The sequence below is a fragment of the Triplophysa dalaica genome, chromosome 6 (genome assembly GCF_015846415.1).
Source record: "Triplophysa dalaica isolate WHDGS20190420 chromosome 6, ASM1584641v1, whole genome shotgun sequence".
NCBI classification, from domain to species: domain Eukaryota; kingdom Metazoa; phylum Chordata; class Actinopteri; order Cypriniformes; family Nemacheilidae; genus Triplophysa; species Triplophysa dalaica.
In genome coordinates, this window is record NC_079547.1 from 19,027,950 (window position 1) to 19,051,389 (window position 23,440).

The 23,440-nt window shown below is 37.1% G+C and overlaps 1 protein-coding gene across 2 annotated transcripts in view; it reads left to right on the plus strand.

The window, feature by feature from the left end:
* The window catches only part of wwc3 (WWC family member 3), a 35,874-nt gene extending 17,435 nt beyond the window's left edge, over window positions 1-18,439 (plus strand). The window contains exons 3-23 of one of the 2 annotated variants that reach the window (XM_056751208.1): window positions 199-402; window positions 1,432-1,508; window positions 4,121-4,200; window positions 7,378-7,507; window positions 7,931-8,062; window positions 8,180-8,253; window positions 10,078-10,326; window positions 11,666-11,755; window positions 12,078-12,625; window positions 12,712-12,832; window positions 13,225-13,305; window positions 13,383-13,469; window positions 13,563-13,758; window positions 14,360-14,530; window positions 15,166-15,269; window positions 15,367-15,514; window positions 15,607-15,771; window positions 15,911-16,003; window positions 16,085-16,321; window positions 16,514-16,641; window positions 17,298-18,439. In XM_056751208.1, coding sequence (XP_056607186.1) covers window positions 199-402; window positions 1,432-1,508; window positions 4,121-4,200; window positions 7,378-7,507; window positions 7,931-8,062; window positions 8,180-8,253; window positions 10,078-10,326; window positions 11,666-11,755; window positions 12,078-12,625; window positions 12,712-12,832; window positions 13,225-13,305; window positions 13,383-13,469; window positions 13,563-13,758; window positions 14,360-14,530; window positions 15,166-15,269; window positions 15,367-15,514; window positions 15,607-15,771; window positions 15,911-16,003; window positions 16,085-16,321; window positions 16,514-16,641; window positions 17,298-17,364 — 3,182 coding nt within the window. In that variant the 3' untranslated portion in view covers window positions 17,365-18,439. The remainder of the gene's footprint in view (window positions 1-198; window positions 403-1,431; window positions 1,509-4,120; window positions 4,201-7,377; window positions 7,508-7,930; window positions 8,063-8,179; window positions 8,254-10,077; window positions 10,327-11,665; window positions 11,756-12,077; window positions 12,626-12,711; window positions 12,833-13,224; window positions 13,306-13,382; window positions 13,470-13,562; window positions 13,759-14,359; window positions 14,531-15,165; window positions 15,270-15,366; window positions 15,515-15,606; window positions 15,772-15,910; window positions 16,004-16,084; window positions 16,322-16,513; window positions 16,642-17,297) is intronic. The other variant, XM_056751209.1, reaches the window with a different exon arrangement.
* The last annotated feature ends 5,001 nt before the right edge of the window (window positions 18,440-23,440 follow it).

Below are 23,440 nucleotides of genomic sequence, written 5' to 3' on the forward strand. Positions count from 1 at the left end.
TTAATGAATTATTATGGTCATACTGCAGCACATTATGACAAATGATACCATGCATTTACCATTGTGCATGTCCATAAACCATGGTATAATCTTCTATGTCCCCAAAAAAATCAAAATTCTTAACTTTAGATTATGAAGTCTTTCTGGAACGCTTGTTTTACGGTATTGTGACTGTGGTTTGATGTTTCTCTCCCTCAGAGACGACCCAGATAGAGAACCCTCGTACACAATGGCGCCAAGAGCAGGAGCGCATGTTAAAGGAGTATCTGGTGGTGGCACAGGAGGCTCTCAATGCCAAGAAAGAGATGTATCAGATCAAACAACAGAGACTAGAGCTGGTACAACAAGAGATGCAGATCTTCAACCAGCTCACTCAGGATGACAACCGCTCCATCACCAGCTGTGAGATATACATACACGCTCTCATATTCCAAAACTGCATCCAACAAAATATCATTTTCTTAATCGTTGTTTTTTTCTAGACTAAGGAAAATTCCTAAACAAATCAAACTTTTATATTTAAGCATCCTCAGTATTACTCATTTCTAGAATTTGTAAAAAGAGGTTGTCTTGAGGTGTCAGCCTAAGAAGATTTTTTCGTGCATTTCGCTATTTAATTAAATTCTTGCATTTATTATTTTCTCATTTTATTCAATGTAATATGCTTGTGCTTTGAAAATTATTTAGTTATTACAAAGTGATTTGGAATTAATAATTGCAGTTTAAAAGATCACGCATTGCTGATTCAGCTAGATTCACAGCTGTACCAGTCCATTCGTCATATTGTGTGAGACTTCAATGAAGTCATTCTTACTCTAGGCTTGGTTGTGTGTCACTCATTGGCTGGAATTTGTTTCTTTCCTCACCCATACATCCATGCACTCCTCCCTTCCTCTCCCGGCACACCCCTCCCTTTCCCTTTCACCTTCTACTTCCCTTCCTACTGCCATGCAACAGTTTTACTTTTACTTCCTGTCTTTTAGTCAAACGCCTGAATTCATTCAGACATGACTCTTACAAAGAAATGTCATGGATTCATATGACTTGGGGCTTTGAGGACAAGGACATGGAACATACAAATACCATCGATTTTTGTATACAGTACACCACAAACAAAACATGATGGACAAATGATGTCATAATTTACAAAAATTACACCTGCTACCTGTATGAACTTGAGGGAAACTGATCATACAACGACTAAAAATGACCTTTAGATTAATTGGATGCTTGCAAAACGGGTTTAGAATGATTTTAGCACTGTAAAAAGATTTGCCGTCATTATTATATGCCGCTCGGTTTGATATTCTAATGCTGTCAAATTCTTGATAGAACACTTGATGTCACCAAGGATACATTTCATTTTATGGTGCCTGTCTCAGTTTTCCCTACTCCTGTAATCATTTTCTCTCTCATTTTTGTCTTTCATAGCTCATTCTGGTTCCTCTTCAAATGCAAAATATGACCCTGACCAAATCAAAGCGGAAATCGCCTGTAGGCGTGAGCGGGTAAGTCATTATCCTCTGAGAACAATGCTTCATACGTCAGGCCCGGGGGGAGACAGGGCCCCTCATGTGCTGTGTTAAGGGTGTATTTGTGTGTATAAGGGGATAACTTTAGGAACCGGAGGGCTAAGTTTAGGTTCACTGCGGTTCACTTTTCTGTAATGGAGTTCACTGAACCTTTCTTGATTTGTGCTATGCTGTAGGAAGTGTTATTGTGTCAGGAACTTTGGCATGCACTGTGTATAAATACAATTTGCATTTGACTTCCCCATATTAATGGATAAAAAGGAATATATTTAAAAAAGGAGTTCATTCTCTCCTTCGCTCACTCCAGCTTTAATCCTCCTTGTAGCATGGCCTTGTAAACGGCACTGTTTAGTGTGGTAACGAAATGTTTACATGCTCTCCTACTTGTAAGTGACTTTGGATAAAAGCGTCTGACAAATGAATACATGTAAAGGAAATGGAATAGTTCACCCACAAAATGTTTGGACTCACCTCTGATATTTTATACCCTTATGTTGTTGTTTTTCCAACGAACCACAAAATAGAGATATTGTAGATTGTTTTAACGCAGCTTTTCAATTCCAACCTGATCTCATGAGAATTCTTAACTATTTTACAAGGTGAATAATTGTTCAATATTTGTAAAAAGCAATACTGAAGTCTCTACCTTAACCCCGCACCAGAACCTAATGTAAATGGCACAAAAGCAAATCGGTCTCGACATTGTGTGATCAGTTCTCATAGAATATATTTGGATAAAAGCGTCTGCTAAATGACTAAATGTAAAATTAATGTTAAAAAAGATTTCCGAGCAACAAAACACTGATAATTTTGGGATGCTCAATTGTTATGAGTAACATCAAATCCATAAAAAATATATATTTTTTAGACTTTTTTACTAAATTTACTACATTTTTACTTTCTCTTTAGAGTTTTATATTTAATTTAATCTCAATACTTAATTCCATTCTTCAGTCTTGAATTAAGTTTTTTAATTTTGGTTTAATAAAAATAAAATTAGTATTTTAATCTGAGTTTTTTTCTTAAAGTAGCAGAATGGGATTTTTATTGTTGATCTATTGACAGAAATGCAATATAATATCCAAAAAGATATCATCATAGGTGTATAAAACTTTCGTAATGAACAGTTATGTTTTTATTATCTTAGAATAAACAATTTTCGTCTACATACAGAGCGGGCCTACATACATTGAATTCCCCTCCATGTTTTGTACAGTAGTCCTAAACGGACAAACAACTCTACAAAGCGTGTTTCCTCTCCCTCTACCCTGTGGTACGTAGTCTGGTTGTCCCTGACTTTACAAAGGGGGGTAAAATGTCTACTAACTTACTCTTAACTACTATCTTAGATCAAACGCCTTAAACAGCGTGTTAGCTACCTCATGAAATGCTTAGCTTTAACAAAGCTTTGACCACGCAAATAATATTGCAAATGAATAAAATAAACGACGCGACTATAAACAAGTAGCACACTGGTTCCAGATAAACAATGATGCTCAAAACTGCTCTGTTAAATGGCTGATATTACAACAACATATCATGGTTCTATCAAAAAGAGGCAAACCAACCTCCTCGGGGGTGATTTTTAGACAATCCTTCTCTCATTGTCTCCCATTGTTTATATGGAACCAGTGTTCCTATTTGGAACACTGTACTATTTGTATATACTTGTGTCGTATCACTTATTTTATTTATTTGCATTATTATTCGTGTGGTCTAAGCTATGATAAAGCTAATCATTTTATGCTTGCATCTCTTCAACGTCTCTACTTTAAAGTATCTCCATAGATATCTACAGTATGACTACCTCCGCAAACAGCCTTAGTACCGCGCGTCCTAACGCATCTCTTCTGGAAAGTCTTTATAATATTAAGCTCCTGCCTGACTTTTATCCTTCATTTTATGCTTAAAATCCACAGAACCGTTTATTTTATGCAATGAAAAACACATCGCTCTCTACAGTCTTTCTAATGCCCGCATGATCTCTTCCATTCGTAAACATGAAAAGACAAATCATATCAGCCGAAGACATCTTTTTGTACTGTGGTGACCACCGTCGTCTTTGGACTGAGAGAATGGTTGCCGTTCTCAAACTCGCCGCTAGTGGCCACTATGAATCGCACTCCAGACCTTTAAAATGTATATAATATGTTGAAATATAAAAATCCTTTGCACAGTCTAAAGACATTACCAGATTAACATTTCACTACTAGCTCTATATTAATATAAGTCTGAATGTGACAAATCTTAAATAAAAAAAAAGAAATGAGAATAATAAGGATATTATATTGTCATACTTTGTCTACTATGGCCTTATATCTACTGTTAATGTTTTTATTTCTATGTGCAGATAACTACAGTATGGGTGTTCGTATCTGGGTGGTTTAACTGTATATTAAATGACCCTACATTCCTCGGTTGTGGTTTTGGGAGGGCTTTGTGTGTGTGTTCAAGGTTCCTGTATGTGTGTTGGGCGGGTCGGGAAATATAAGACTTGTCTCTCTACTGATGACTCAACTATTTTACAGTGGTGGCTCTGAGGGAATCCCACTGTGTGTTTTGATTTGTATTGACTGTTGTGTCCACAGCTCTCCAGACTCAAACAGGAGCTGGCTCAGATGAGGCAGGAGCTACAGTACAAGGAAATGGGAGTGGAGACGCTACAGGAGTGAGTTAAACTCATCCCTTCCTCACATGTAAAATCTCTTGAAAAGTTTTCAAACCGAAAATTCTGTCATCACATACCTGCCCTTATGTCACCTCCTATAAGTGCTTCATTGGAACATCTTGGTTTGGCAGAATGTAGAAGATGCTGTCTCTCAAACAATGATGGGATTGATGGGGACCAAAGTTTCAAAAGAAGTCCATATGACTCATGTATTGAGTTGTTCTGAGTTTTATTCCAAGTCTTCAGAAGCCATATGATATGTTTGTGGGAAGCACAGACTGAAATTGAAGTTGGTACTCTTTGAAATCATGCCTTGGAAATACTGCTTGACAGCTACGACTATTCACTTTCATAAACGGAAAAGAGCAGTTTTAACAATCCAAGCTAGTATTTCATAACTCTAGTGGCCTCAACGATACAAAAGCAGCACAAAACTATCTCGGGTCATGTTTGAAGTTTTTGTGTTGCACATTTTCATTTGGGATTTCATTGAACAGGTGCTCTGGCTGGTTGATGGATTTCTGTAGTTTAACCTTTCATTTTTTTAGAAAGATTTGGGAATGTGTGCAGGGATTTTACATGAACTCCCATCTTTGTGTGTCTGAAAAAGGAGACTCCACCTCAGGAAGAGGATGCACCAGTTGACTGTGGGTTGCCAAGGCAGGAAGAGCTCAATAGGCCGAAAGAGAGAGAGAGAGAGAGAGTGAGAGAGAAGGGGGGGCGGAAGAGACGAGGAGGGGGCAAAAAGGGCTTGAAAGCAGTTTGAAAAACACAAGAGATATCTGGCAGCAAATTCCTCCATGCTTCCTGCATCCCAGTCAGGGCCCTTATCTTTAAGATAGAACACAACTGCGTTGCTCCCAGAATAGCAAGGTTAACTCTTTACTCAGTGCTTTCTTTGAAGAATCTACGCAGAATTTCAAAGTTTCACACACAGCCGCAACTTCATTAACTATTCACAAAAACTAAATTATTTTAAATACTGTTGTAAAACATTTTGTATTAATGTCTAGTTGGCCAATTCATAATTCACAGGATAGGGTTCAGTTGTCCTGTGACTTCAGATATACTGTGCATTATTGTTGTATGTAAATATCGTAAATGATTTAGCTATTAAGTCACCATTCTTACGCAAAAACTATTTAGGTTTGTTCCAATAGGAGCCAAAGATTCAATTTAAAAATCAAACTGTTCTTGGCTGGGTTAATGGGATAGTTCATCCAAAAATGCAAATTCTGTCAGCATCTCTTGTCATTTCAAACCTGTTTGATGTTGTTTACTCTGCAGAACACAAAAGAAGATAGTTTGGAGAAAGTTGGTAAACAAACAACACAAGTCAATGGATGCCACCGTTGTTTGGTCACCGACATTCTTCAAAATATCTTCTTTTGTGTTCTGAAGAAGAAAGCATGTTTAAAAAGAGAAGAGGGTGAATGATGATGACAGAATTTTCCTTTTTGGGTGAACTATCACTTTAATTTACCTGATTTTTAACAGTTATATTTAACAATAAGAACTGTAAAAACAACACGCTACTGTGGAATTTTTAATCTAGTAAAAAGCTAAATTTTTAGTCTAGTCAAAACTGTTTCTTTTTATATAATGTCCTCCCGCTCATCCTGTCTTCCCCCTCTGTCTTATAAAAACTGGCAACCATGTCTGTTCTGTCTCAGCAGTCAGTCGTGTATTAAGGTGTTGGGTGGGAGGGGTGGGTTAGATGCTTGTAGCCTAAGGCTCGGGTCCTGGTCAGGCTGGGTTGTGAAAGGTTGGGGCTGGAGGTTTGGAGGAGGAAAACAAAGGTCTACTTGTGTTGAGAGGTGGAGAGGAAGAGGCAGGGCAGGCAAGCAAGCTGACAGTACCTGCTGTTGTAGGACGGTGGCCTGGAGGAAGTGGAGGCTATGGCAAGAGCTCAGTCACTTTACCACAAACCAGCTGATGTACAAACATAAGATTATGCTTTAAATTTGTGTGACCATTTTCATCTATCTAAATGCCAATATTATATGGAGAAATCAATTATTGGACAAATTGACTTCCTGTGCATACTGATGGTTTCGATTTGCCATTGAAGCCATTTTTTGCAAAATGTCTAAATGAAGAGTTTATTTTTTAAAATGAGATAACTTTTATTTAAAAAAAAAAATCAAACATTTTTTTTACTGTGCATTCCAATATTGTAAATCAAACTGCAGTTGGTTTGTTTTTATTCCAGCCATAATAACAAAACAAATACTTCTAACTAAGACAATAAAACACAATAGATATATGATAACATAAAAAACATGATTTAAATTTTTTTTAAACAGAGTTATCTTATTTTGAAAACAAATATGCTCTTGTTTCTAGAATGGTATCCTGTCAGGCACACTCTGAGGATAGATATCCCACAGTGCTTTGGCCACAGACATTCCCAGACTGGAGGGTTTTAGCGTGGAGATCTCCAGTTTCACTCGCCTAATTATTATGCCTTTGAGACCAGAAGCTGGTTTAAGTTAAAATAATATTATTTCAACATAGCTAAATGGTTAACCAGTTTGTAAGACAGGACAATATTTAATAAATCTACCTTCACATCTATTGCACTCATCTCCCACGGTTTCCTTCAAAACGTTCTAAATTTAATACAGTACATTTTCATTAATGTTTTCATTTAAAATTTCATTTACATCACATAGATGATGTTAAAGAGGAACAATATCTTTGGGATAATTTTCAGAGCAAGTTTTTACCGTTGATAAGTGATAAAGCATTGACAGCCAATCACATTCTTGGTGTTGAATGGGAACTAACATGATATTGGATGAATTTGATGGTGGTTCATAGCTGCTTTTCCTGGCTCTGGTAGCACGCTGTTTGGCAAAAATAAGCCCTGATGTCATTGCTAGATTAATTCTTTATAATTAGTTGAGTGAGATGGGTGGGAAGGATTCTTCAAACTATATTTAGTTGTTTGTGAACATAAACATCAAGATGCAGTCAGTGCATGGCCATGGTGAAAGGAACACAATGTCTTTGTTTAATCAAATCTTGCTTTTTTAGCCTGCATTAATCTGTGACACATTTTCCACAAACAATATTTCCGTTTTCTCCATTATTATAAGTATAAGAGAGAAATTAATGTTTCCCAACAAAAGCAATTTATCAGTCATTGTTCTTTTTCTCACACACTTTTTACAGAATTGACCGGAAGATGTCCAGCAGTCAAACTAACTATAAGTTAGATGAAGCACAGGCCATCTTCAGCGAGCTGCGCAGCATTAAAAAGGTCATCAGCACCGGCGAGAAGGAGAGGCAGGACCTCATCCAGGTCGGCTACACCCAGTCCATCGCCTTCATAGATCCTGTCATGAAAGAGTTGTTGTTAAAGGAACAATTTACTCAAAACACTCAAAAATGTCATTCCAGATCATTCACAGTCTCCTGTGAAACACAAAAGAAGATGCAGGATTTTGAGAAATGCCACAGTAGTTTTGTGTCCAGACAATATAAGTCAATAGGATCCAATGTTGTTTGGTTACAACATTGCTCACAAAATCTTCTTTTGTGTAATGTGTACTGAAGAAAGTCACACAGGTTTGGTTTGACACCCAAGAATTTTTGGGTGAACTATCCCTTTAAAACCTCCTTCAAGCTTTTATTAAGTGAGGTGCTGCCATCTTGTGGTCCAAGAAAGAACCTGTTTGATGAATAATACTGTATTATTTGTCATTTTGTTTTTCATTGAATATAGAGCCTGGCCAAGCTGACATTGAACTTTTGCGACTCCATTAATGAGGTGGCCAACAATGCAGAAACGCTGGGTAACTCCTGTAGTGTTCAACAGTACACTGATACTGGCTGTCAAACGGATCTGATGGGAGAGGTTTGTTGGCGACTGTTCATGAGATAAAAGTTTGACATTGAAAAAGTCTAATCATTATTATTATTATGGATTTTTATATACAAACAATATTTTTCTATTGTGACTTCTCTCTTACAGTTTGGCACCCCAGAGTCCTCATTACTAGCAGACAGAGTCAAACTTAGTTGGCAGTATGAGGAGGCAAAGAAGAAGTAAGTGGATTTATAAACAGATTATATTAGATATTTGTTTATATTTATTACAATCCAACAAACTTGATACATTAGTGTAAAATTACGACTTTATTTTTTAGATTTTCTGTATAAATGTGTAAGTGTCATTGCTGCTGTAAAACACTGTAGTGTGTAAATGTTCAGAATGGTTGTCATGGCAATGTGGTGCTGTTGCTGAAGTGTTCCGGAGTAGTTGTCAGGGTGAAGCAATGTTGTTGCTAAGGTGGTCTGAGTGGTTGTCAGGGTGATTTAATGCTGTTGCCGAGCATTGTAGTACAGTTGCTGTGGAATTATGAGTTTTTTCTTGGTCTTTTTCTTTTGTAATCTTTTATCTACCCTTATGACATTAAAAATCTGTATACGACTCTTTCTTCTGTGGAACACAAAAGAAGATATTTTGAGAAATGTCTGAATGGTTTTGTGTCATACAATGGAAGTCAATGGGCTCAATAATATATTTTGACTTCAGGTTGACTTGGTTAACTTATTACTTCAGTCTTTCTGAACTTCATGAAGGTTTGCTGATGATTCGCCTCATCAGGGGAAACTCACTATTGCTGCTATTACTTTAGATAATAATAGCTTGTCTTGTATTAAAGTGCACGGGTGGATTGATGTGGCCTACATTGCAGTTGGGAACTCCTCTATATTTTAGGAGGTATGGGTCTATTAGCTGTTGGCCCGATCCAGGCCACTTTACAAGATGCATGTTTCCATGGCAACAGAGCTAACCACAGCTATGCCAGTTAGGACATCAGAGAGAGAGCGTAAGAAAGGAAAAGAGGTGAAGCGAGTGAGTGAGAAAGCTGTGGAAACTTGCATGCTCTCTCTGACTGACTCACAACGGCTTAACTCTAAAACGCATAAACACAGTTATTTCACATGAAAACATTAAGCTGTCATTCCTTTGCATCCCGCATTAAATGCAATTACACTCTTATTACATTAGGGTGTTATTCTAATTATTTCTTTATTTAGAAATTAAGCCCTCATACACTCAGATTCAGGTATTTTTTTTGGCTTTCTTTGATTTCATTGGAATATATAAACATTCAAATGTAGTCTCTTACTTTCACCAGTATGGATCAACTATTTTTATTACATCTTTAAGCTTTAGCTATCATTTGATCTCCAAATCCAGCATTATATCCACCGTTTATATAACATTCATCACCGAAATGCAGTGATGAAAAAAAAAACACAGCTGAACTTCACGAACGCAGTGCTCTTTCTCTCTCTTGCTCCAGCTGGTTTGTGTATTTGCATGCTTCCTCTCCCGCTCTCCCTGGTTGATTCGTGGGCATGCTCTTTCTTCTCGCTCTTCCGGGTTGACGTGTGGGTGTGCTTTTCCTGGAGTATTGTCCAATAAGGGAGTAAGAAATGTTGATTTCCGAAACCTATACGAATGCTGATCGAGCACCGAAATACTATGTGATACGTCCAACTCGTTATTTGACAAGTTGACCATATTAAGCATGATAAGCCATCACGTTTAACGTTGTAAAGAAGTCAGAATGAATGAAACACAGTGGCACCCCACCTTTAAAGTTTTGGAACCTCTTGTGTATCCGGAGTCAAAATGTAACATTTCACCATTTTTGTTGACAGAAAGAGAAATATTTCTTACCATACATTAACATGCATTTGCATTACTATCACTTCTAAAAACATATTTTGCAACATTTCTTTTATTTTGCTGTTTTATTCTTGTGACATGTAGAATTGTATATCAGCCTCATTATGAAATTATAGAGTTGTTGCTCTGTGTGATATGCTTCCTCTACGCTGTGTCTCTCTCTCTAGGATGTCCAGTATTCAGCATCAGTTGGCTCAGCTGGACAGTGAGACCTGGTCTGGACGTGCAGAAGCTGACAGGGATTGGGACTGTCTGCTGCTGCTGCGAGAGAAAGAAGCTCTACTGCAGGAGATCACTTTGCTCAGCCAGCAGCAACACTCACCAGAGACTCTGTTTCAGCTACAGGAGGAGAAACAAAAGCTTGAGGAGGAGGTGCACAAAGCCCAGATTGTCCAGAGTCAGGGAGCCAATCAGAGGTATAACCAGAGTCATTTTATACATTTTTAATGAGACATATTGAATTTGTTGTTTTAAAGGAAAATTGTTTCAAGGAATAGTTAACCTAAACACGAAAATTCGAGGAAATTAGATATAGTTAACCACACTCATGCATCATACAAGATGGACAAGACTTTTATTTTATAAAGATATGTGTGACTTCATATGCATATAATATGGTAATACAAACAGGTCCAGTGCGTTAATAAATATTGTATTCGAAACTATAATATTACAACAAGCATGACGTCGCTGTCATCCTGAAACCTTGGATGTCCAAATTCAATGTTTTTCAGGAAAAGGAACTGCATTTTTGAAAGACTAAATACTGTGTTGGCAAAGTTGAGCACTTTTTAATACTCTTTATTGGTTAGGTATTTACAAAATCCAGTTACAAACATAAATAATGACTTATAATAAGGATTTATGGCAGCAAGAAAAAAAAATCACAAATTATGGTGATACAATGTTTCGAAAGTGCAGCAGTTATATGCAAGTAATTTAAAATACGACAACACATTTATTACAAACATATAACATATCTCAGTGGCCGGTGTCTTGTGACTAGTTGTCATATGTTGTTTCATCACAAGACATACAATAACCAGTGAGATTAGATTTTGAGTTATTCCATTTCCTTTAATTTACAAAGTTCTGTACGATTCTGTCATTTTCACTACACAGCACACCCAGCCTGTTGGAATATTATATCTACAATAATATACATAATAATACAATCTACAACAACGTGTAGTTCAGAAATCACACATGACATCCAAACAATGATAACTTCGGTCAATTATAAAAAATGAATGCACCAAATCTATTTGTGCCTTAGAAGAAAAAAATATTTTAGGACTTTGGATATACTGTATGGAAAGCCAAAAGATCCATCATGAAAAAATGAAAATGGCAAAATCTTGAACAAAGGAGAAAAAGTTTTGTAAACATGAAGTACCTCTATCCACAACATGGGGGTAGAATTATGTGCTCGATATCTGGAAATCTGGCAAGCGAGATAGTTGAGTAAATGTTTTCTATATGTCCATGAATGTACATACGGGTACCCTTATATCACTACTGAAAACAGCAGATATGTTTGTGCCGGATCAGGTGAGACACATAAGGGTAATTTCAGATTGCGTAAGTATTTATCTGCTTCCATATCCCACCTGCATGTTTTCTGTTATGCTATACATATTTATGTCTTTTCTGGATATCATATTATGAGCTCATTATGAGATTTTTTTGATGTACACGATTGAGCCCCTTTTGAATATGGCAGATTTTTACATTATGTGTGAATGTGCTTTGTAGGATATTACTGCAGGAGAAGAGGAATGTACTAATGAGACATCTCGAGGAGGCTACTCGTGTCACCACGTATCTACATTCACAGCTAAAGAGGTAAATCCCAAACACACACACAAAGAGTTTAAACCCTCATGAACTTTTGACTACATTCATCAGTGAAACACAAAAAGAAGATATTTTGAGAAATGTTTTGGGAGTTCTGTGTCTATCAATAGAAGTCAATGTGGCCAACATTGTTTGGTTACCGACATTCTTCAAAATATCTTCTTTTGTGTTCTGCAGAACGAAAAAAGTCAAACAGGTTTGAAATGACATGACAGGGTCAGTAAATGATAAAACAACCTTCATTTTTGGGTAATCAACCCTTTAATAAATCAACATCAAACCATATTTTTCTTTATTTTTCTTTGTATAGTCTCTCAGCCAGTAACCTGACGGTGTCATCCAGCAGCAGCCGTGGCTCTTTGGCCTCCAGTCGTGGCTCTTTAGCCTCCAGTCGTGGATCTCTCAGTTCCATCAGCTTCACAGACATCTATGGCCTGCCCCAGTATGAGCGTCCAGAGGGCGGCTCTGAAGTTCCAGACCCGTCTTTCCGCTACCTTCTCCCCTTAGAGACCCACAGCCGGGACGGCTCGGCCTTCGGCCCCAAACGCTCCCACGACACACCGCAGTCTCTCACCTCCCTCTCCTCTCGTTCCTCACTCTCCTCCCTCTCCCCTCCCAGCTCCCCCATGGACACCCCGTACCATTCGGCCCCACAGGACTGTCCTCTAGCCCAGATGACCGAGGAGTACATGGAAGTGGCCACCAGGGGGCTTCTGGAAGGCCTGCGGGGTCAGACCCAAACCCATCAGCAGACTTCTCTTCCTGGGGAAGTAGAAGTGGGAGGCTCAGGCGCTGCACACCACCTGGAGGAGAAGAGCCATCGTGATGGAGGTCTCCAGGGAACACATAGCTCCACGGGTAGACTCATACAGAATGAGAATTTTGACTGTAAACGTATCACGTTTTTTTGTGATTGTACATACTGTATTTGTGATTCTGTATAGGAGTGACTCTGCGCTGTAAAAGTGCGAGCAGGACCAGCAGAAGAGCAAGACGTGTGTCTGCAGGAGTGAACGAAGACGTTTTGGCGACAGATAGCGGGGTTTTTGAAGCCTGGAGCAGAAGGTTGGAGAAGATTCTCTTTTAAAGTTTTAAAGGGATAGTTCACCCAAAAACAAAACATCTCAAGTCAATCAAAACCTGTATGTATCTCCTTCGTCTGTGTAACACAAAACAAGATATTTTGAGAAATGTTTTGTGTCCTTACAATGGGAGTCAATGGGGTCCAGTGTTGTTTGTTTGCCAACATTCTTCAAAATATCTTCTTTTGTTTTCTGTAGAAGAATAAAAGTCATGCAGGTTTGGATTAACGTGGGTGAATAAGTGAAGAATTTTTATTTTTGGGTGAACTATCCCTTTAAGGATGAAAACCAACATTGGAACAGTTATTTAGGATGATGAATAAAAAAAGCAGAAATTGTTTAGTGTGGCTTTAATATAATTATTCTTGCTTCCAGCAGGACAGAAGAAGTTGATGAAGTTACTTTTGCTCAAGATGTCACACCCTCAGAGCCGGTTCAGATTCAGCTCGGCCTTCTGTAAGCATCACATACACATTTACCCACCATTCACATTACACACCATTCACTTTTATTTTTCACCTGCTCTTTTCTAGATACGATTCCAGTGGCATGTTTTTGCTGCTGCATGTCCTTCAGATGAGAAATTTAAGTAAGGCCATTGCTAAAGGTGGATGCAAAGTGTAAGTTGTCCTATCATATACTCTCACCCCTCTGTAATAGTTATATGCACTGCAAAAATATGACCTGTATAACTAAATTGTTTCCTTTTTCAGATTTGTAAAGATTCATGTTCTTCCGGTGGACCCCAGTCGGCCATGCACATACTACTGCTGTAAGGCCCAGGAGCCTCAATCTCTTCTTAGCTTTAATGAAGGTTTTCGGATCCCTCTGAGTGCTGGAGGCCCTGTGGCCCATGCCTTACAGCTAAACCTCTGTGCTGTCGGGCCACTTACTCAGGAGGAGCTGCTGGTAAGAAATTCCAAATGTTCATTTCATCAGCGTTTCTACATGTATTGTATCTATTCCAGTCTAACATCTGTTGTGAAGGACTGACAGCATGACAAAACTCATAAAAAATATGTTTTTGCTTTTTCTAAATACATGTACAAATATTACTGTTGTATTGTTTAAAAGGGAATATGTTTTCTTTGCACAATTTGAGGTCAAATAGGTCAAAAAGGGCATCTTTTCAGAAATTTTTACCTGTTTCTCCAGTTTTCATTTTCTAAAAATAAATGCAAATAGAAACAATATTTTTGTTTGAAGTTTTGTTAAAATAAATGTTACATAGAGTATATAAAAATATATAACTTTAAATGCATACCTTTTAATAGTAAATTCAGAAGAACTGAAAATGGTCCTTGGAATAGTCTCTAAATTTATTCTGTAGCTGTATATGTTAGTTATGTCATTTTCAAAATTTAAATCATATCATATATTGTACAAAGCATTAACATTTTTGTTCATTTTATAAGCCCTACTGTCTTTTAAAACATTAAAAATTATTTTAAATGCCTAAATTCCTGTAAGAATGATGTGTTAATCCGATCAATGCCTGTTTGTACCTCAGGGTTCTGCTCAGGTCTCGCTGACGGACTGCGCAGGCAGCACTGAAATGATCTTCCAATGGCACAAGCTGCAGATCCATAGTATAGAAAACTACAGGCCTGAGAACAGAGGTCTCAGTCAGCCCAGTCGTAGAATGGATGAAGAGGAGCAGGAAGGACAAGGACCAGCTGAGGTGAGAAAAAAACACATCTTCACATAAGGAGGGCCAAAAATCCCTCCAAGCATCCTTCTTATTAAGTATAATCGCATTCACTACCCTTGTCGACTCCATGTGCTTTCAATTTTTTTAATACTTAAGATAAAAAAAGCTGTTTAATAAAGACTTATTTTCATTTTTTACTTATTCTTGGTCTCGTAGTTCCAAATTTGTATCTTTATAAAATTATACATTTAAAAAATATTCACGCATATGTATTCAGTTAAAGCGCCATAAAAGTAACTCTAAAATTTTCACATTGTTTTAAAGTCATCTAAAAGCTTTGTGTGATTTTTTTTTTTTTTTTTTTTTTTTTTTTGAGACATTTTAGGTGTATTAGTTTGACTGTAAACTTGTCCATATATGAAAAAAACAAAATTACGTCATGCATGTCATTACATGTATCTAACATACAAGACCTTTTCTTTCAATTGCAGGAGGCTAATAATTTAGGTTTAGAAAGGGTTACCATTTCATATTTTGAAAAACCATCCTTGTTGAATACATAACTGTAATTATTTTAACAACCCACCACATCATTTTCACTAACGTTTTCCTTATTTTTGGGGGAAAATAATGTCGTCTTTTCTCTGCTGCCCATTTTCGTGTAGCTGTCAGCGGTGACTCATTTGGAGGAAATGAAGAAAGAGTTACAAAGGAGTAAAGATGGGCTGGAGGAGTTGGAGAGGAAGGAGGAGCAGGCCATTTCTGAGAGGTCTACACTCCCTGCCTTTATCAATAACATTTTCAGACTGTCTAAAATGATGATCTAATATATGTTCTCTCCGGTCCATCTGCTGTGTGTTGTGTAGGAGTTGGCAGGCCGAGTCGGTGGACAGTGGCTGCAGTTACAGTACAGCATTTGTCATTCCCTGTCCTGAGAGTCTGTGTGCTGAAGGTATCTGCACGACCTCTGGGAGGCGCTGTTTACAGCCCACGGAGAGAAATTCAATTGTGAAGGTATTTTGAAAGTACATTTTGGACACTGAATTTAATTCTTACATTGAAACAACCTTAGGAAAGGCTAAGGATATGATTTGTGTATATTTCAGATGGACAAGGCAACCAACACAGAAGGTGTCTTTCCAGAGCCGATGAGAATGCGGCCGAAGGAGAGGGCAGGACGCTGGGGTCACAGCTCACCATTCATGCGCAGCAGTACAATAGTGAGATCGCAGACATTCTCACCTGGAGCACGTAGTCAGTATGTCTGTAGGGTAAGTCAAAACACAAGCTTCACACAGACACTTGAGGGTTTTGTTGTATGATGATGTTCGAGAAGTTGTTTTGCCAAAAATCAATTAATATCTCATTTTTTCCCCGAAAAGCTATTTACTTATTTTTTCTGTTTCTCAGTTGTACCGTAGTGACAGCGACAGCTCCACTCTACCAAAGAAATCCCCCTTTATCAGAAACACTCTTGAACGAAGAACTCTGCGATATAAACAGGTTAAAATGACATGCATCGCACATTTTCCTCAGGAACGTTTTGGATCATGGGGTTGTGCTAACATGTGTTTGTAAATGCAGCAGTCTCATCGCTCCTCTCTGGCTGAGCAGCCCACACGTACTTCTCTGGACCTGGAGCTGGACCTCCAGGCCTGCCGTACTCGACAGAGGCAGCTGAGCGAGGAGCTGGCGGCGCTGCGGGAGCTCAAACTGCGGCTGGAGGAGCCCATGCAGGGTCCCCGCGGTCCCGCAGATCTCCCTCATTGGGCCCTGCGGGACGAGCGGTTCCGAAACCTGCTCCGTGAAGCTCAGAGACAGGTACTGGACTGTTCTATATTACACTATATATATTGTAGCAATAGTGTTAGGCTTTTTATGTCGCTTGACTCAAATTCTATAAAAGATTAAGAATTCTATATGATGACATACCTATAAATGTTGGAGACAAATTTATAATTCATAATCTCTCGTTTTTCTTTATTTCTCTGTGTTTTGGCATGTTTTTCTCAGTCTAAGCAGAGCAGACAGGAGCAAAGGCAGGAGGAAGCCGCTGAGAGGAGGTTGCGGAAAGCCTCTAAAGAGGTTTTACAAATGAGGGGCCAGAGCCACAAAGAGCCCCTTCCTGTGCAGACTTTCAAGTGAGTCCACCATGTCGAGTGTTAGGCCAAAAGTTTAATCAAAATTAATTTGAAACCTTAAATAAGCCAAAACTTAACTTTGTCCTACAACACTACAAAATGTACACCTACTGCTTTCCATTTACTTCTAGATTTGACAATATAACTACAATATTTACAATAATTTAGATATCTGAAACTATATGATTGATTATGTACGATTGCTCTTTAAAACATTTTTTATAATGCATAATAAACTATAATATAATATAAATAAATGCATTTGTTTAATATACAGCCACAAAAAATGAACCACTAAGGAAATTTCTCATTTTAGTTATTTACTCTTTGTAGGTACATATTTAAGTAAAATAAAAAATATCATCTGTAAACTAGTGAAAACATTTCTTCCAAATTGCAATTTTAATTATTGCAAAACAAAAAATATTTTTTATTTATTTTATTTTTATTTGCCGAAAATTGAAATGGGATAAACTGGTCAAAATAAGATGGAAGATGACATGTTTGCAGATCTTGAATACTGCAAAGTCCATATTCATGTTTAAACAACACAAAAGTTTTCATTCACAAAAATGCTGATTGAAGGCAAAACTGGAGTGGTCTTCTTAATTTTTCCCACAGCTGTATGTATAATTTCTCATTCTTTCCTGATACAGAGAGAAGATGGCTTTCTTTACTCGACCAAGATTCAACATCCCTCCCCTGCCAGCTGACGACGTGTGAGCGCCCTCTAGCCCACACTATCAAATATGAAGAATCTGTCTTTGTTTTTTGTATTCACGCCCATGAAGAAATTTGAACAGAAATGTAGTTATTTCAGGACAAAGATGAAAGTTATTCGATATGCAACATTTGAACAACAGAAAGCTGTACAGAACAACCGTGTGTGAGAGCGTGACTGCGAGTGTGTGTGTTATAATAATAATGAACACGTACACCTATATTTTATGTAATTATTGACATCTTGGCCTCCTGCTTGTTTAATGGGGGGGGGAATAACAGTTTTATAAAAGAACAAAGCATCTTTTTACCCCTGTTCGATGTACTTCTGAAATTCGATGTCTTCGCTTAAGGCTGGAAGATGGGAACAAAGTCAGTTTAGACAAATTCACTGTACTGTAACTTATTTTATAGTACTTTTCCTTGAAGGAAATAAAACTGCTCCCTGCTTTTTAATGTATTTTATAAAGCTTAAAACAAATAGCACTTACTGTAAGTGTTTTTGGACGTACAGTAGAATGGAATTTTTGCCTGATTTTGTTTCTGTTACCTGACTCTTTAAAGTTATGTACTTAATGTAACTTTTTTGATCCACTTTTATTGCAGTTGTCGTTGTCCCTTGTGCTGTTATTCTATTAAAATTATTAATATTAATTATTACTTTTCAATATATAGATGAATATATGAAACACTGTTTCAGTTTTTATGTTATATGTAAAAACATCATGAAGCATTAAACAGTAAAAGTGCAGCTGTTGGTGAATAATGAGTTTAAGATTGGGCCAATGCTTTGTTTTGTTACAGATGTCCTTCAATACATTTATATCTAATATTTAAATTATAACATTTGCATTTATAACATAAGTGGACTATAAATGTATAAATTGTCCAGTAGGTGGCGTCTCCAACCTGTTCCTGTGTTCAGATTTGACATTTCAAAACTCTTACATTTATTATTCTGCACGGTTATTGTTAAGTATGATAATATGTATGCATTATCTTTTTATGCCCTAAGATGTACAAATCAAAGGAGAAGCAAGTGATGCCAATAATTAAAGTAAAAAATAGAGCAAACTTATTTCAGTCCACTCCAACACTTTCCCTGGCTCTGATGTTTTTAATAGATGCAATGCACATTCATCAGATCTGGAACGTAATGGGCTGGAAATTTTAACACTATAAACATGAACTGTGTTGTTAAAAATAGAACGAAATTGCTGTTCTAATCATTAATGATGTTTAAAGCCACACATGGGCATAAAAGCCCCTCATTAAAGGTTCACTAAAACCGCAATTATCACGATTATCAAATTTTTTCCAACAGTGAAAGTGGCGCTGTTCTGCTGGAACAAATTTATAAGTAAATCTGTTGTTGATAATACTTAACGTCAACAAACAGGAAAATTAAAAGTGTTTTACACAGTGTTTATTATAAATGATTTATCCGCGCACACCATTATTTTTTTCAAAATGTATTTGCACTCGTAATCTTAAAACAAAAACATTAAGTTCCTCTCTCAACAACAACTTGTCACCACATGACGTCAGCAACAAAAAAGAGGTAGGACTGTACTCGCTGTCCAATGGCAAGGCATTTTTAGCCCTCCTCTCCAGGCCCAACTTACAACAAACCAATCAAAAATGGAAAGGAAAATAAAGCCCCGCCCTACTTTTTCTTCAAATTTTAGAAGCCGTTTAACGGATACACGTCACGATAAGGAAGAGAAGTCGCAATTTATGTTTCACGGACTAAAAAAATAAACACCTGACAATTTTTTCTAGACACTTTCGTTCTTTTGGGGGGTGTCATCATCATCACTGTTAATATCATTAACAGTTTTGTTACCAAAATAATTCAACGTTTCAGAAAACTGTTCTCTTATTATCTGGTGTTAATAGGAAAAGCAGCTGTTGGACTTTTTTTCGTTCAATCGATCAAGACTTCCCACATTCCACCGAGCTATGAATCTGAGCTTTGGGAGGCCTCGTACGTAAGCCCTCCTTATGAAAGATTCTCCATGTGTCAAGACTGCTCCTTGTCAGTGTGGAAGATGATGTATGGTCATATATACAGTATTTGGACACCCAAATTTGTCTTTAGTGCATTAAAAATACACATGACCGGTTAGGTCTATATCTCTGTCAATAAAGCTGTTTCATACACAAATTCCCTACTGAGACCCTAAATGTCATGACCCCAATTTAATCTGCTGAAAAACTCCCAATAATGAAAACTGTTCAATGCAATGTAATTAAGTAATGCGTACGGATTTGTCTTTACCCTGTTGTTTCATGCCAGATGGTCACCTCTGGTAATGGAGCATGTTTGTACAGGTTCACTTAGGGCTGTGGGGCAATCCTTTTTGCAAACAACTTGAAAAATGCTATATTCACAATTCAAAGACTGGAAAAGATGGTCAATCTGATACGACACGCATGTAGTATATACATTTAAGGTGCATCCAAACTATCATATTATGTTTTGGATTGAATGCGACACTAAATCAGAATCCAAGAAGTGTACAAGAGCAGCTTTAACCTAGGTGTGTAAAGACATCTTTTATTCATTTATTGTACATATACCCAATAGATATACATTGACAAAACTATTTTAGTGTAGCAAATTTTCTAGCAAGCTGGTACTAAAAAAGTGAGAGGAATCTGGAGCATAAAATCCAGAAATGGTGGGTCTGTGTCTGAATGTTGAGGGGTTTGCTGTCTGCTCATCTGAGGGAGAGTGAGATATGCCAGATGGAGAAAAATGCACATGTGAGAGTTGTTTTAGAGCCAGAAGATACCAACATTTCATGTGTGAAGAATTAGAGTCTGGCAGCATCAGTATAACACACGAAGGAGGCAGTGATACTAAGATATTACTCAGGTATGCTCAAAATGCTATCAAATCACAGAGAATTGTGTTTCAGTGTCTGACCCACAGCTGTTTATTCTATAACAGAAACATATTTTATATCTTTTCCACCTGTGCAGCTTGATTCCTGAGGTTCTGTGAAAGGAACAGTATCTATCGTTTAGAATTATTGTTAATTTATTATGGAAGTGTAAACAGATAATAAATATAGTATAAACCTTGTGGATATTATGTACAGTTGAAAGAAAAAGTATGTGAAGCCTTTGGGCTTACTTGGATTTCTTCATAAATTGGTCATAAAATGTGTTCTGATCTTCATCTAAGTCACAACAATAGAGAAACACAGTCTGCTTAAACTAATACCGCACAAACATTATACGTTTTCATGTTTTTATTGAACACAACATGTAAACATTCATAGTGCAGGGTGGAAAAAGTATGTGAACCTTTGGGTTTAATAACTGGTTGACCCTCCTTTGGCAGCAATAACCTCAACCAAACGTTTCCTATAGTTGCAGATCAGACCTGCACAACGGTCAGGAGAAATTTTGGACCATTCCTCTTTACAAAAGTGTTTCAGTTGAGCAATATTCTTGGGATGTCTGGTGTGAATCGCTTTCTTGAGGTCATGCCACAGCATCTCAATCGGGTTGAGGTCAGGACTCTGACTGGGCCACTCCAGAAGGCGTATTTTCTTCTGTTGAAGCCATTCTTTTACATACTTTTTCTTTCAACCGTATATAATGAGTCAGTTTATAATGCTGAAGTGGATAATGTCAACCGTAATACCTGTTTTTGTATATAGGTTCTATTAAGTTGTTTGATATTTATTTAAAAAGTTAGTTTTTGTACATTTACATTTATTTATTTGGCAGACGCTTTTATCCAACGCGACTTACAAGTAGGGTAGCAGTAAACATTTTGTCAAACAATACCAGTTTACAAGACTTGGAGGATTACTGTGTGAAGTTTGCCTTTAAAAAGACACTTAAATGAAAACCAAAAGATTCATATTTTGATCAAATAAGTTTGAATGATTATGAAAAGTATACATAGTCTATTTTAATTTTGACTTCATGATTATACTTGACGATTTTAAGTAAATAAATCAAATTCAATTTCAGCAGGAATACATATAGACGTCTAAGAAGTTGGATTAAGTTTTCCACAAGATTCTAAAAACATTCATCTTTTTTATCATCTCACACGTCCATATTTGTCATTGACTGAAGTGCTGTTGTCAGATGAGTCATTATCAGATACCGCAGGATTCAAAGCTTCTTACGCATTTGTCTTTAAATGTCATCTAATACAAGCCCCCACAGCCTCCTTCTAAAACAAACAGGAATTCAAATGCCAAGTGAAGTAATCTCATCTGGTGAACGGCAGCTATCTCTTTCTACACAAACATCTTCCTGCCAGGCATGCACCTCACCTCCCAGGAAATACTTCTTTGATATCATAGCAGTTATACAAATAAACGGCAGTATCCGATTTGATTTAGAAAGATTCAAGGTCAGGCAAAAGCTATCAGGTTTAAATGGTGCAATGTCTTTATCTAAGCATTTGCCCACAAAAGATAGGCCTACATCTTATTAATAACACACGCATCTTCATGTAGGTATTGTTCAATATTTCAATCTAAATGTAAATTATGTCAAAAAATATGGCTTTCTTTTTGAGAGATCATCTGTTTTCTCAAACAGATTTGAGGATTCAAAAGTAAAGTTAGGGAGTTTTGTCTTTGCAATAGCAGGGAAAAATAATGCTCAATAAAATTATAAAAGAGAAAAGTTATAATGATAAAAGCTACTAATCATTTCATCATCCATGTTTAGGATTGCAAAATAAATATCGCTTGTTTTTTGTTGAACAAATGCAATAACTAATAATATTAATCATTTTCAAACAAGTTTGTTTGATTTAAGGAAACTTTACCTTTGTTCTGTAAAGTTTTGGTACTCTGTTGTCTGTTGGTGTCACTTGATGTATACAAGAGCGAACAAGTAAGAATTTGGCCTTCACTTCTTTTGCTTTATTTGACCCTGTAAGTCTTCCGCTCCATTGTGCTTGATTTCAGCATCAGTAGTCTAGAAGAGACCAGTAAAGACTAGGGACAAAGTCTTCCAGTTTCCCTGCTGCACTCTCTGTGACTCGAGTCACTGTTTCTCTTTAAACTACACGCTGAGATATAGACCTGCCCTCCCATGTGTATAGTATAACAACTTAACACCTGTTTCCAATTACTGTGGTATTTAAGGCACACATGAATTGCCATTTAGAGACAGAGTGATGATGTGGAGAAGACTGTTTAAATATTATCAGAAACAAATGTGAAATTTTTGAGATATAAATGGCAAGTACGGCACTGTATTCTTAAAGATTCTGTTTGAGCAATACCTGATCTTACTCTTGAAAGTACTTTAACACTTATGTAACTTAAGGTACAGTAATTAGGTTGATTAAGCCATATTTTATATTTTCTTATTGAAACTTTTAAATTTTAATGTTGCTCAGAGCTTTATCATGATATTAGTCATGAACATGGAAGGCATGAACATCATTTTAGCTTATAGGTTTCTTTGTTCTTCCCAACGCAAGGAAAGATATTTAGAAGAATTTTAGTAATCAAACAGATCTCATCCTCCATTTACTGCCATGTAGGGAAAATAAATAGTATGGGAGTAAATGGGGGATGAGACCTGTTTGATTCCTGACATTCTTCCAAACATCCTCCTTTGTGTTCAACAGAGAATTTATACAGGTTTGGAACAACCTGAGGGTGAGTAAATGATGACAGAATTTTCATTTTCCATGCCGTTGGAAAGTCCAGTCCCGCCCTCTTTATAATCTAATTAATCTAAGTATCCAAAAAAACTATTTCCCTAATGGTTCAATAATGAAAAATAAATGCAGTGTGAATGTCTGAATTAATTTAATATACTGTAAAAAATGTTCTTCTGATGTTTATGTGTTTGCGATCCCAATCTATCTTGAGAGCGTTCAGCTTCATGTGCCCTTTCAACTCTCACAAAGAAAGATAAATAAGATGTTTAGTTGTTATTGTGTTCTTCTGTCTGTTATCCATTAAAATCTTCAGGAAATCACGGAGGATCCCTCATCCCCCTGCCACTGGATGATTACATCATAGTGTGGGAACAGCGCGGCCTGCTTCTGTCCCTTTGTTTGCTTCGCCCTAGCTCCCACTCA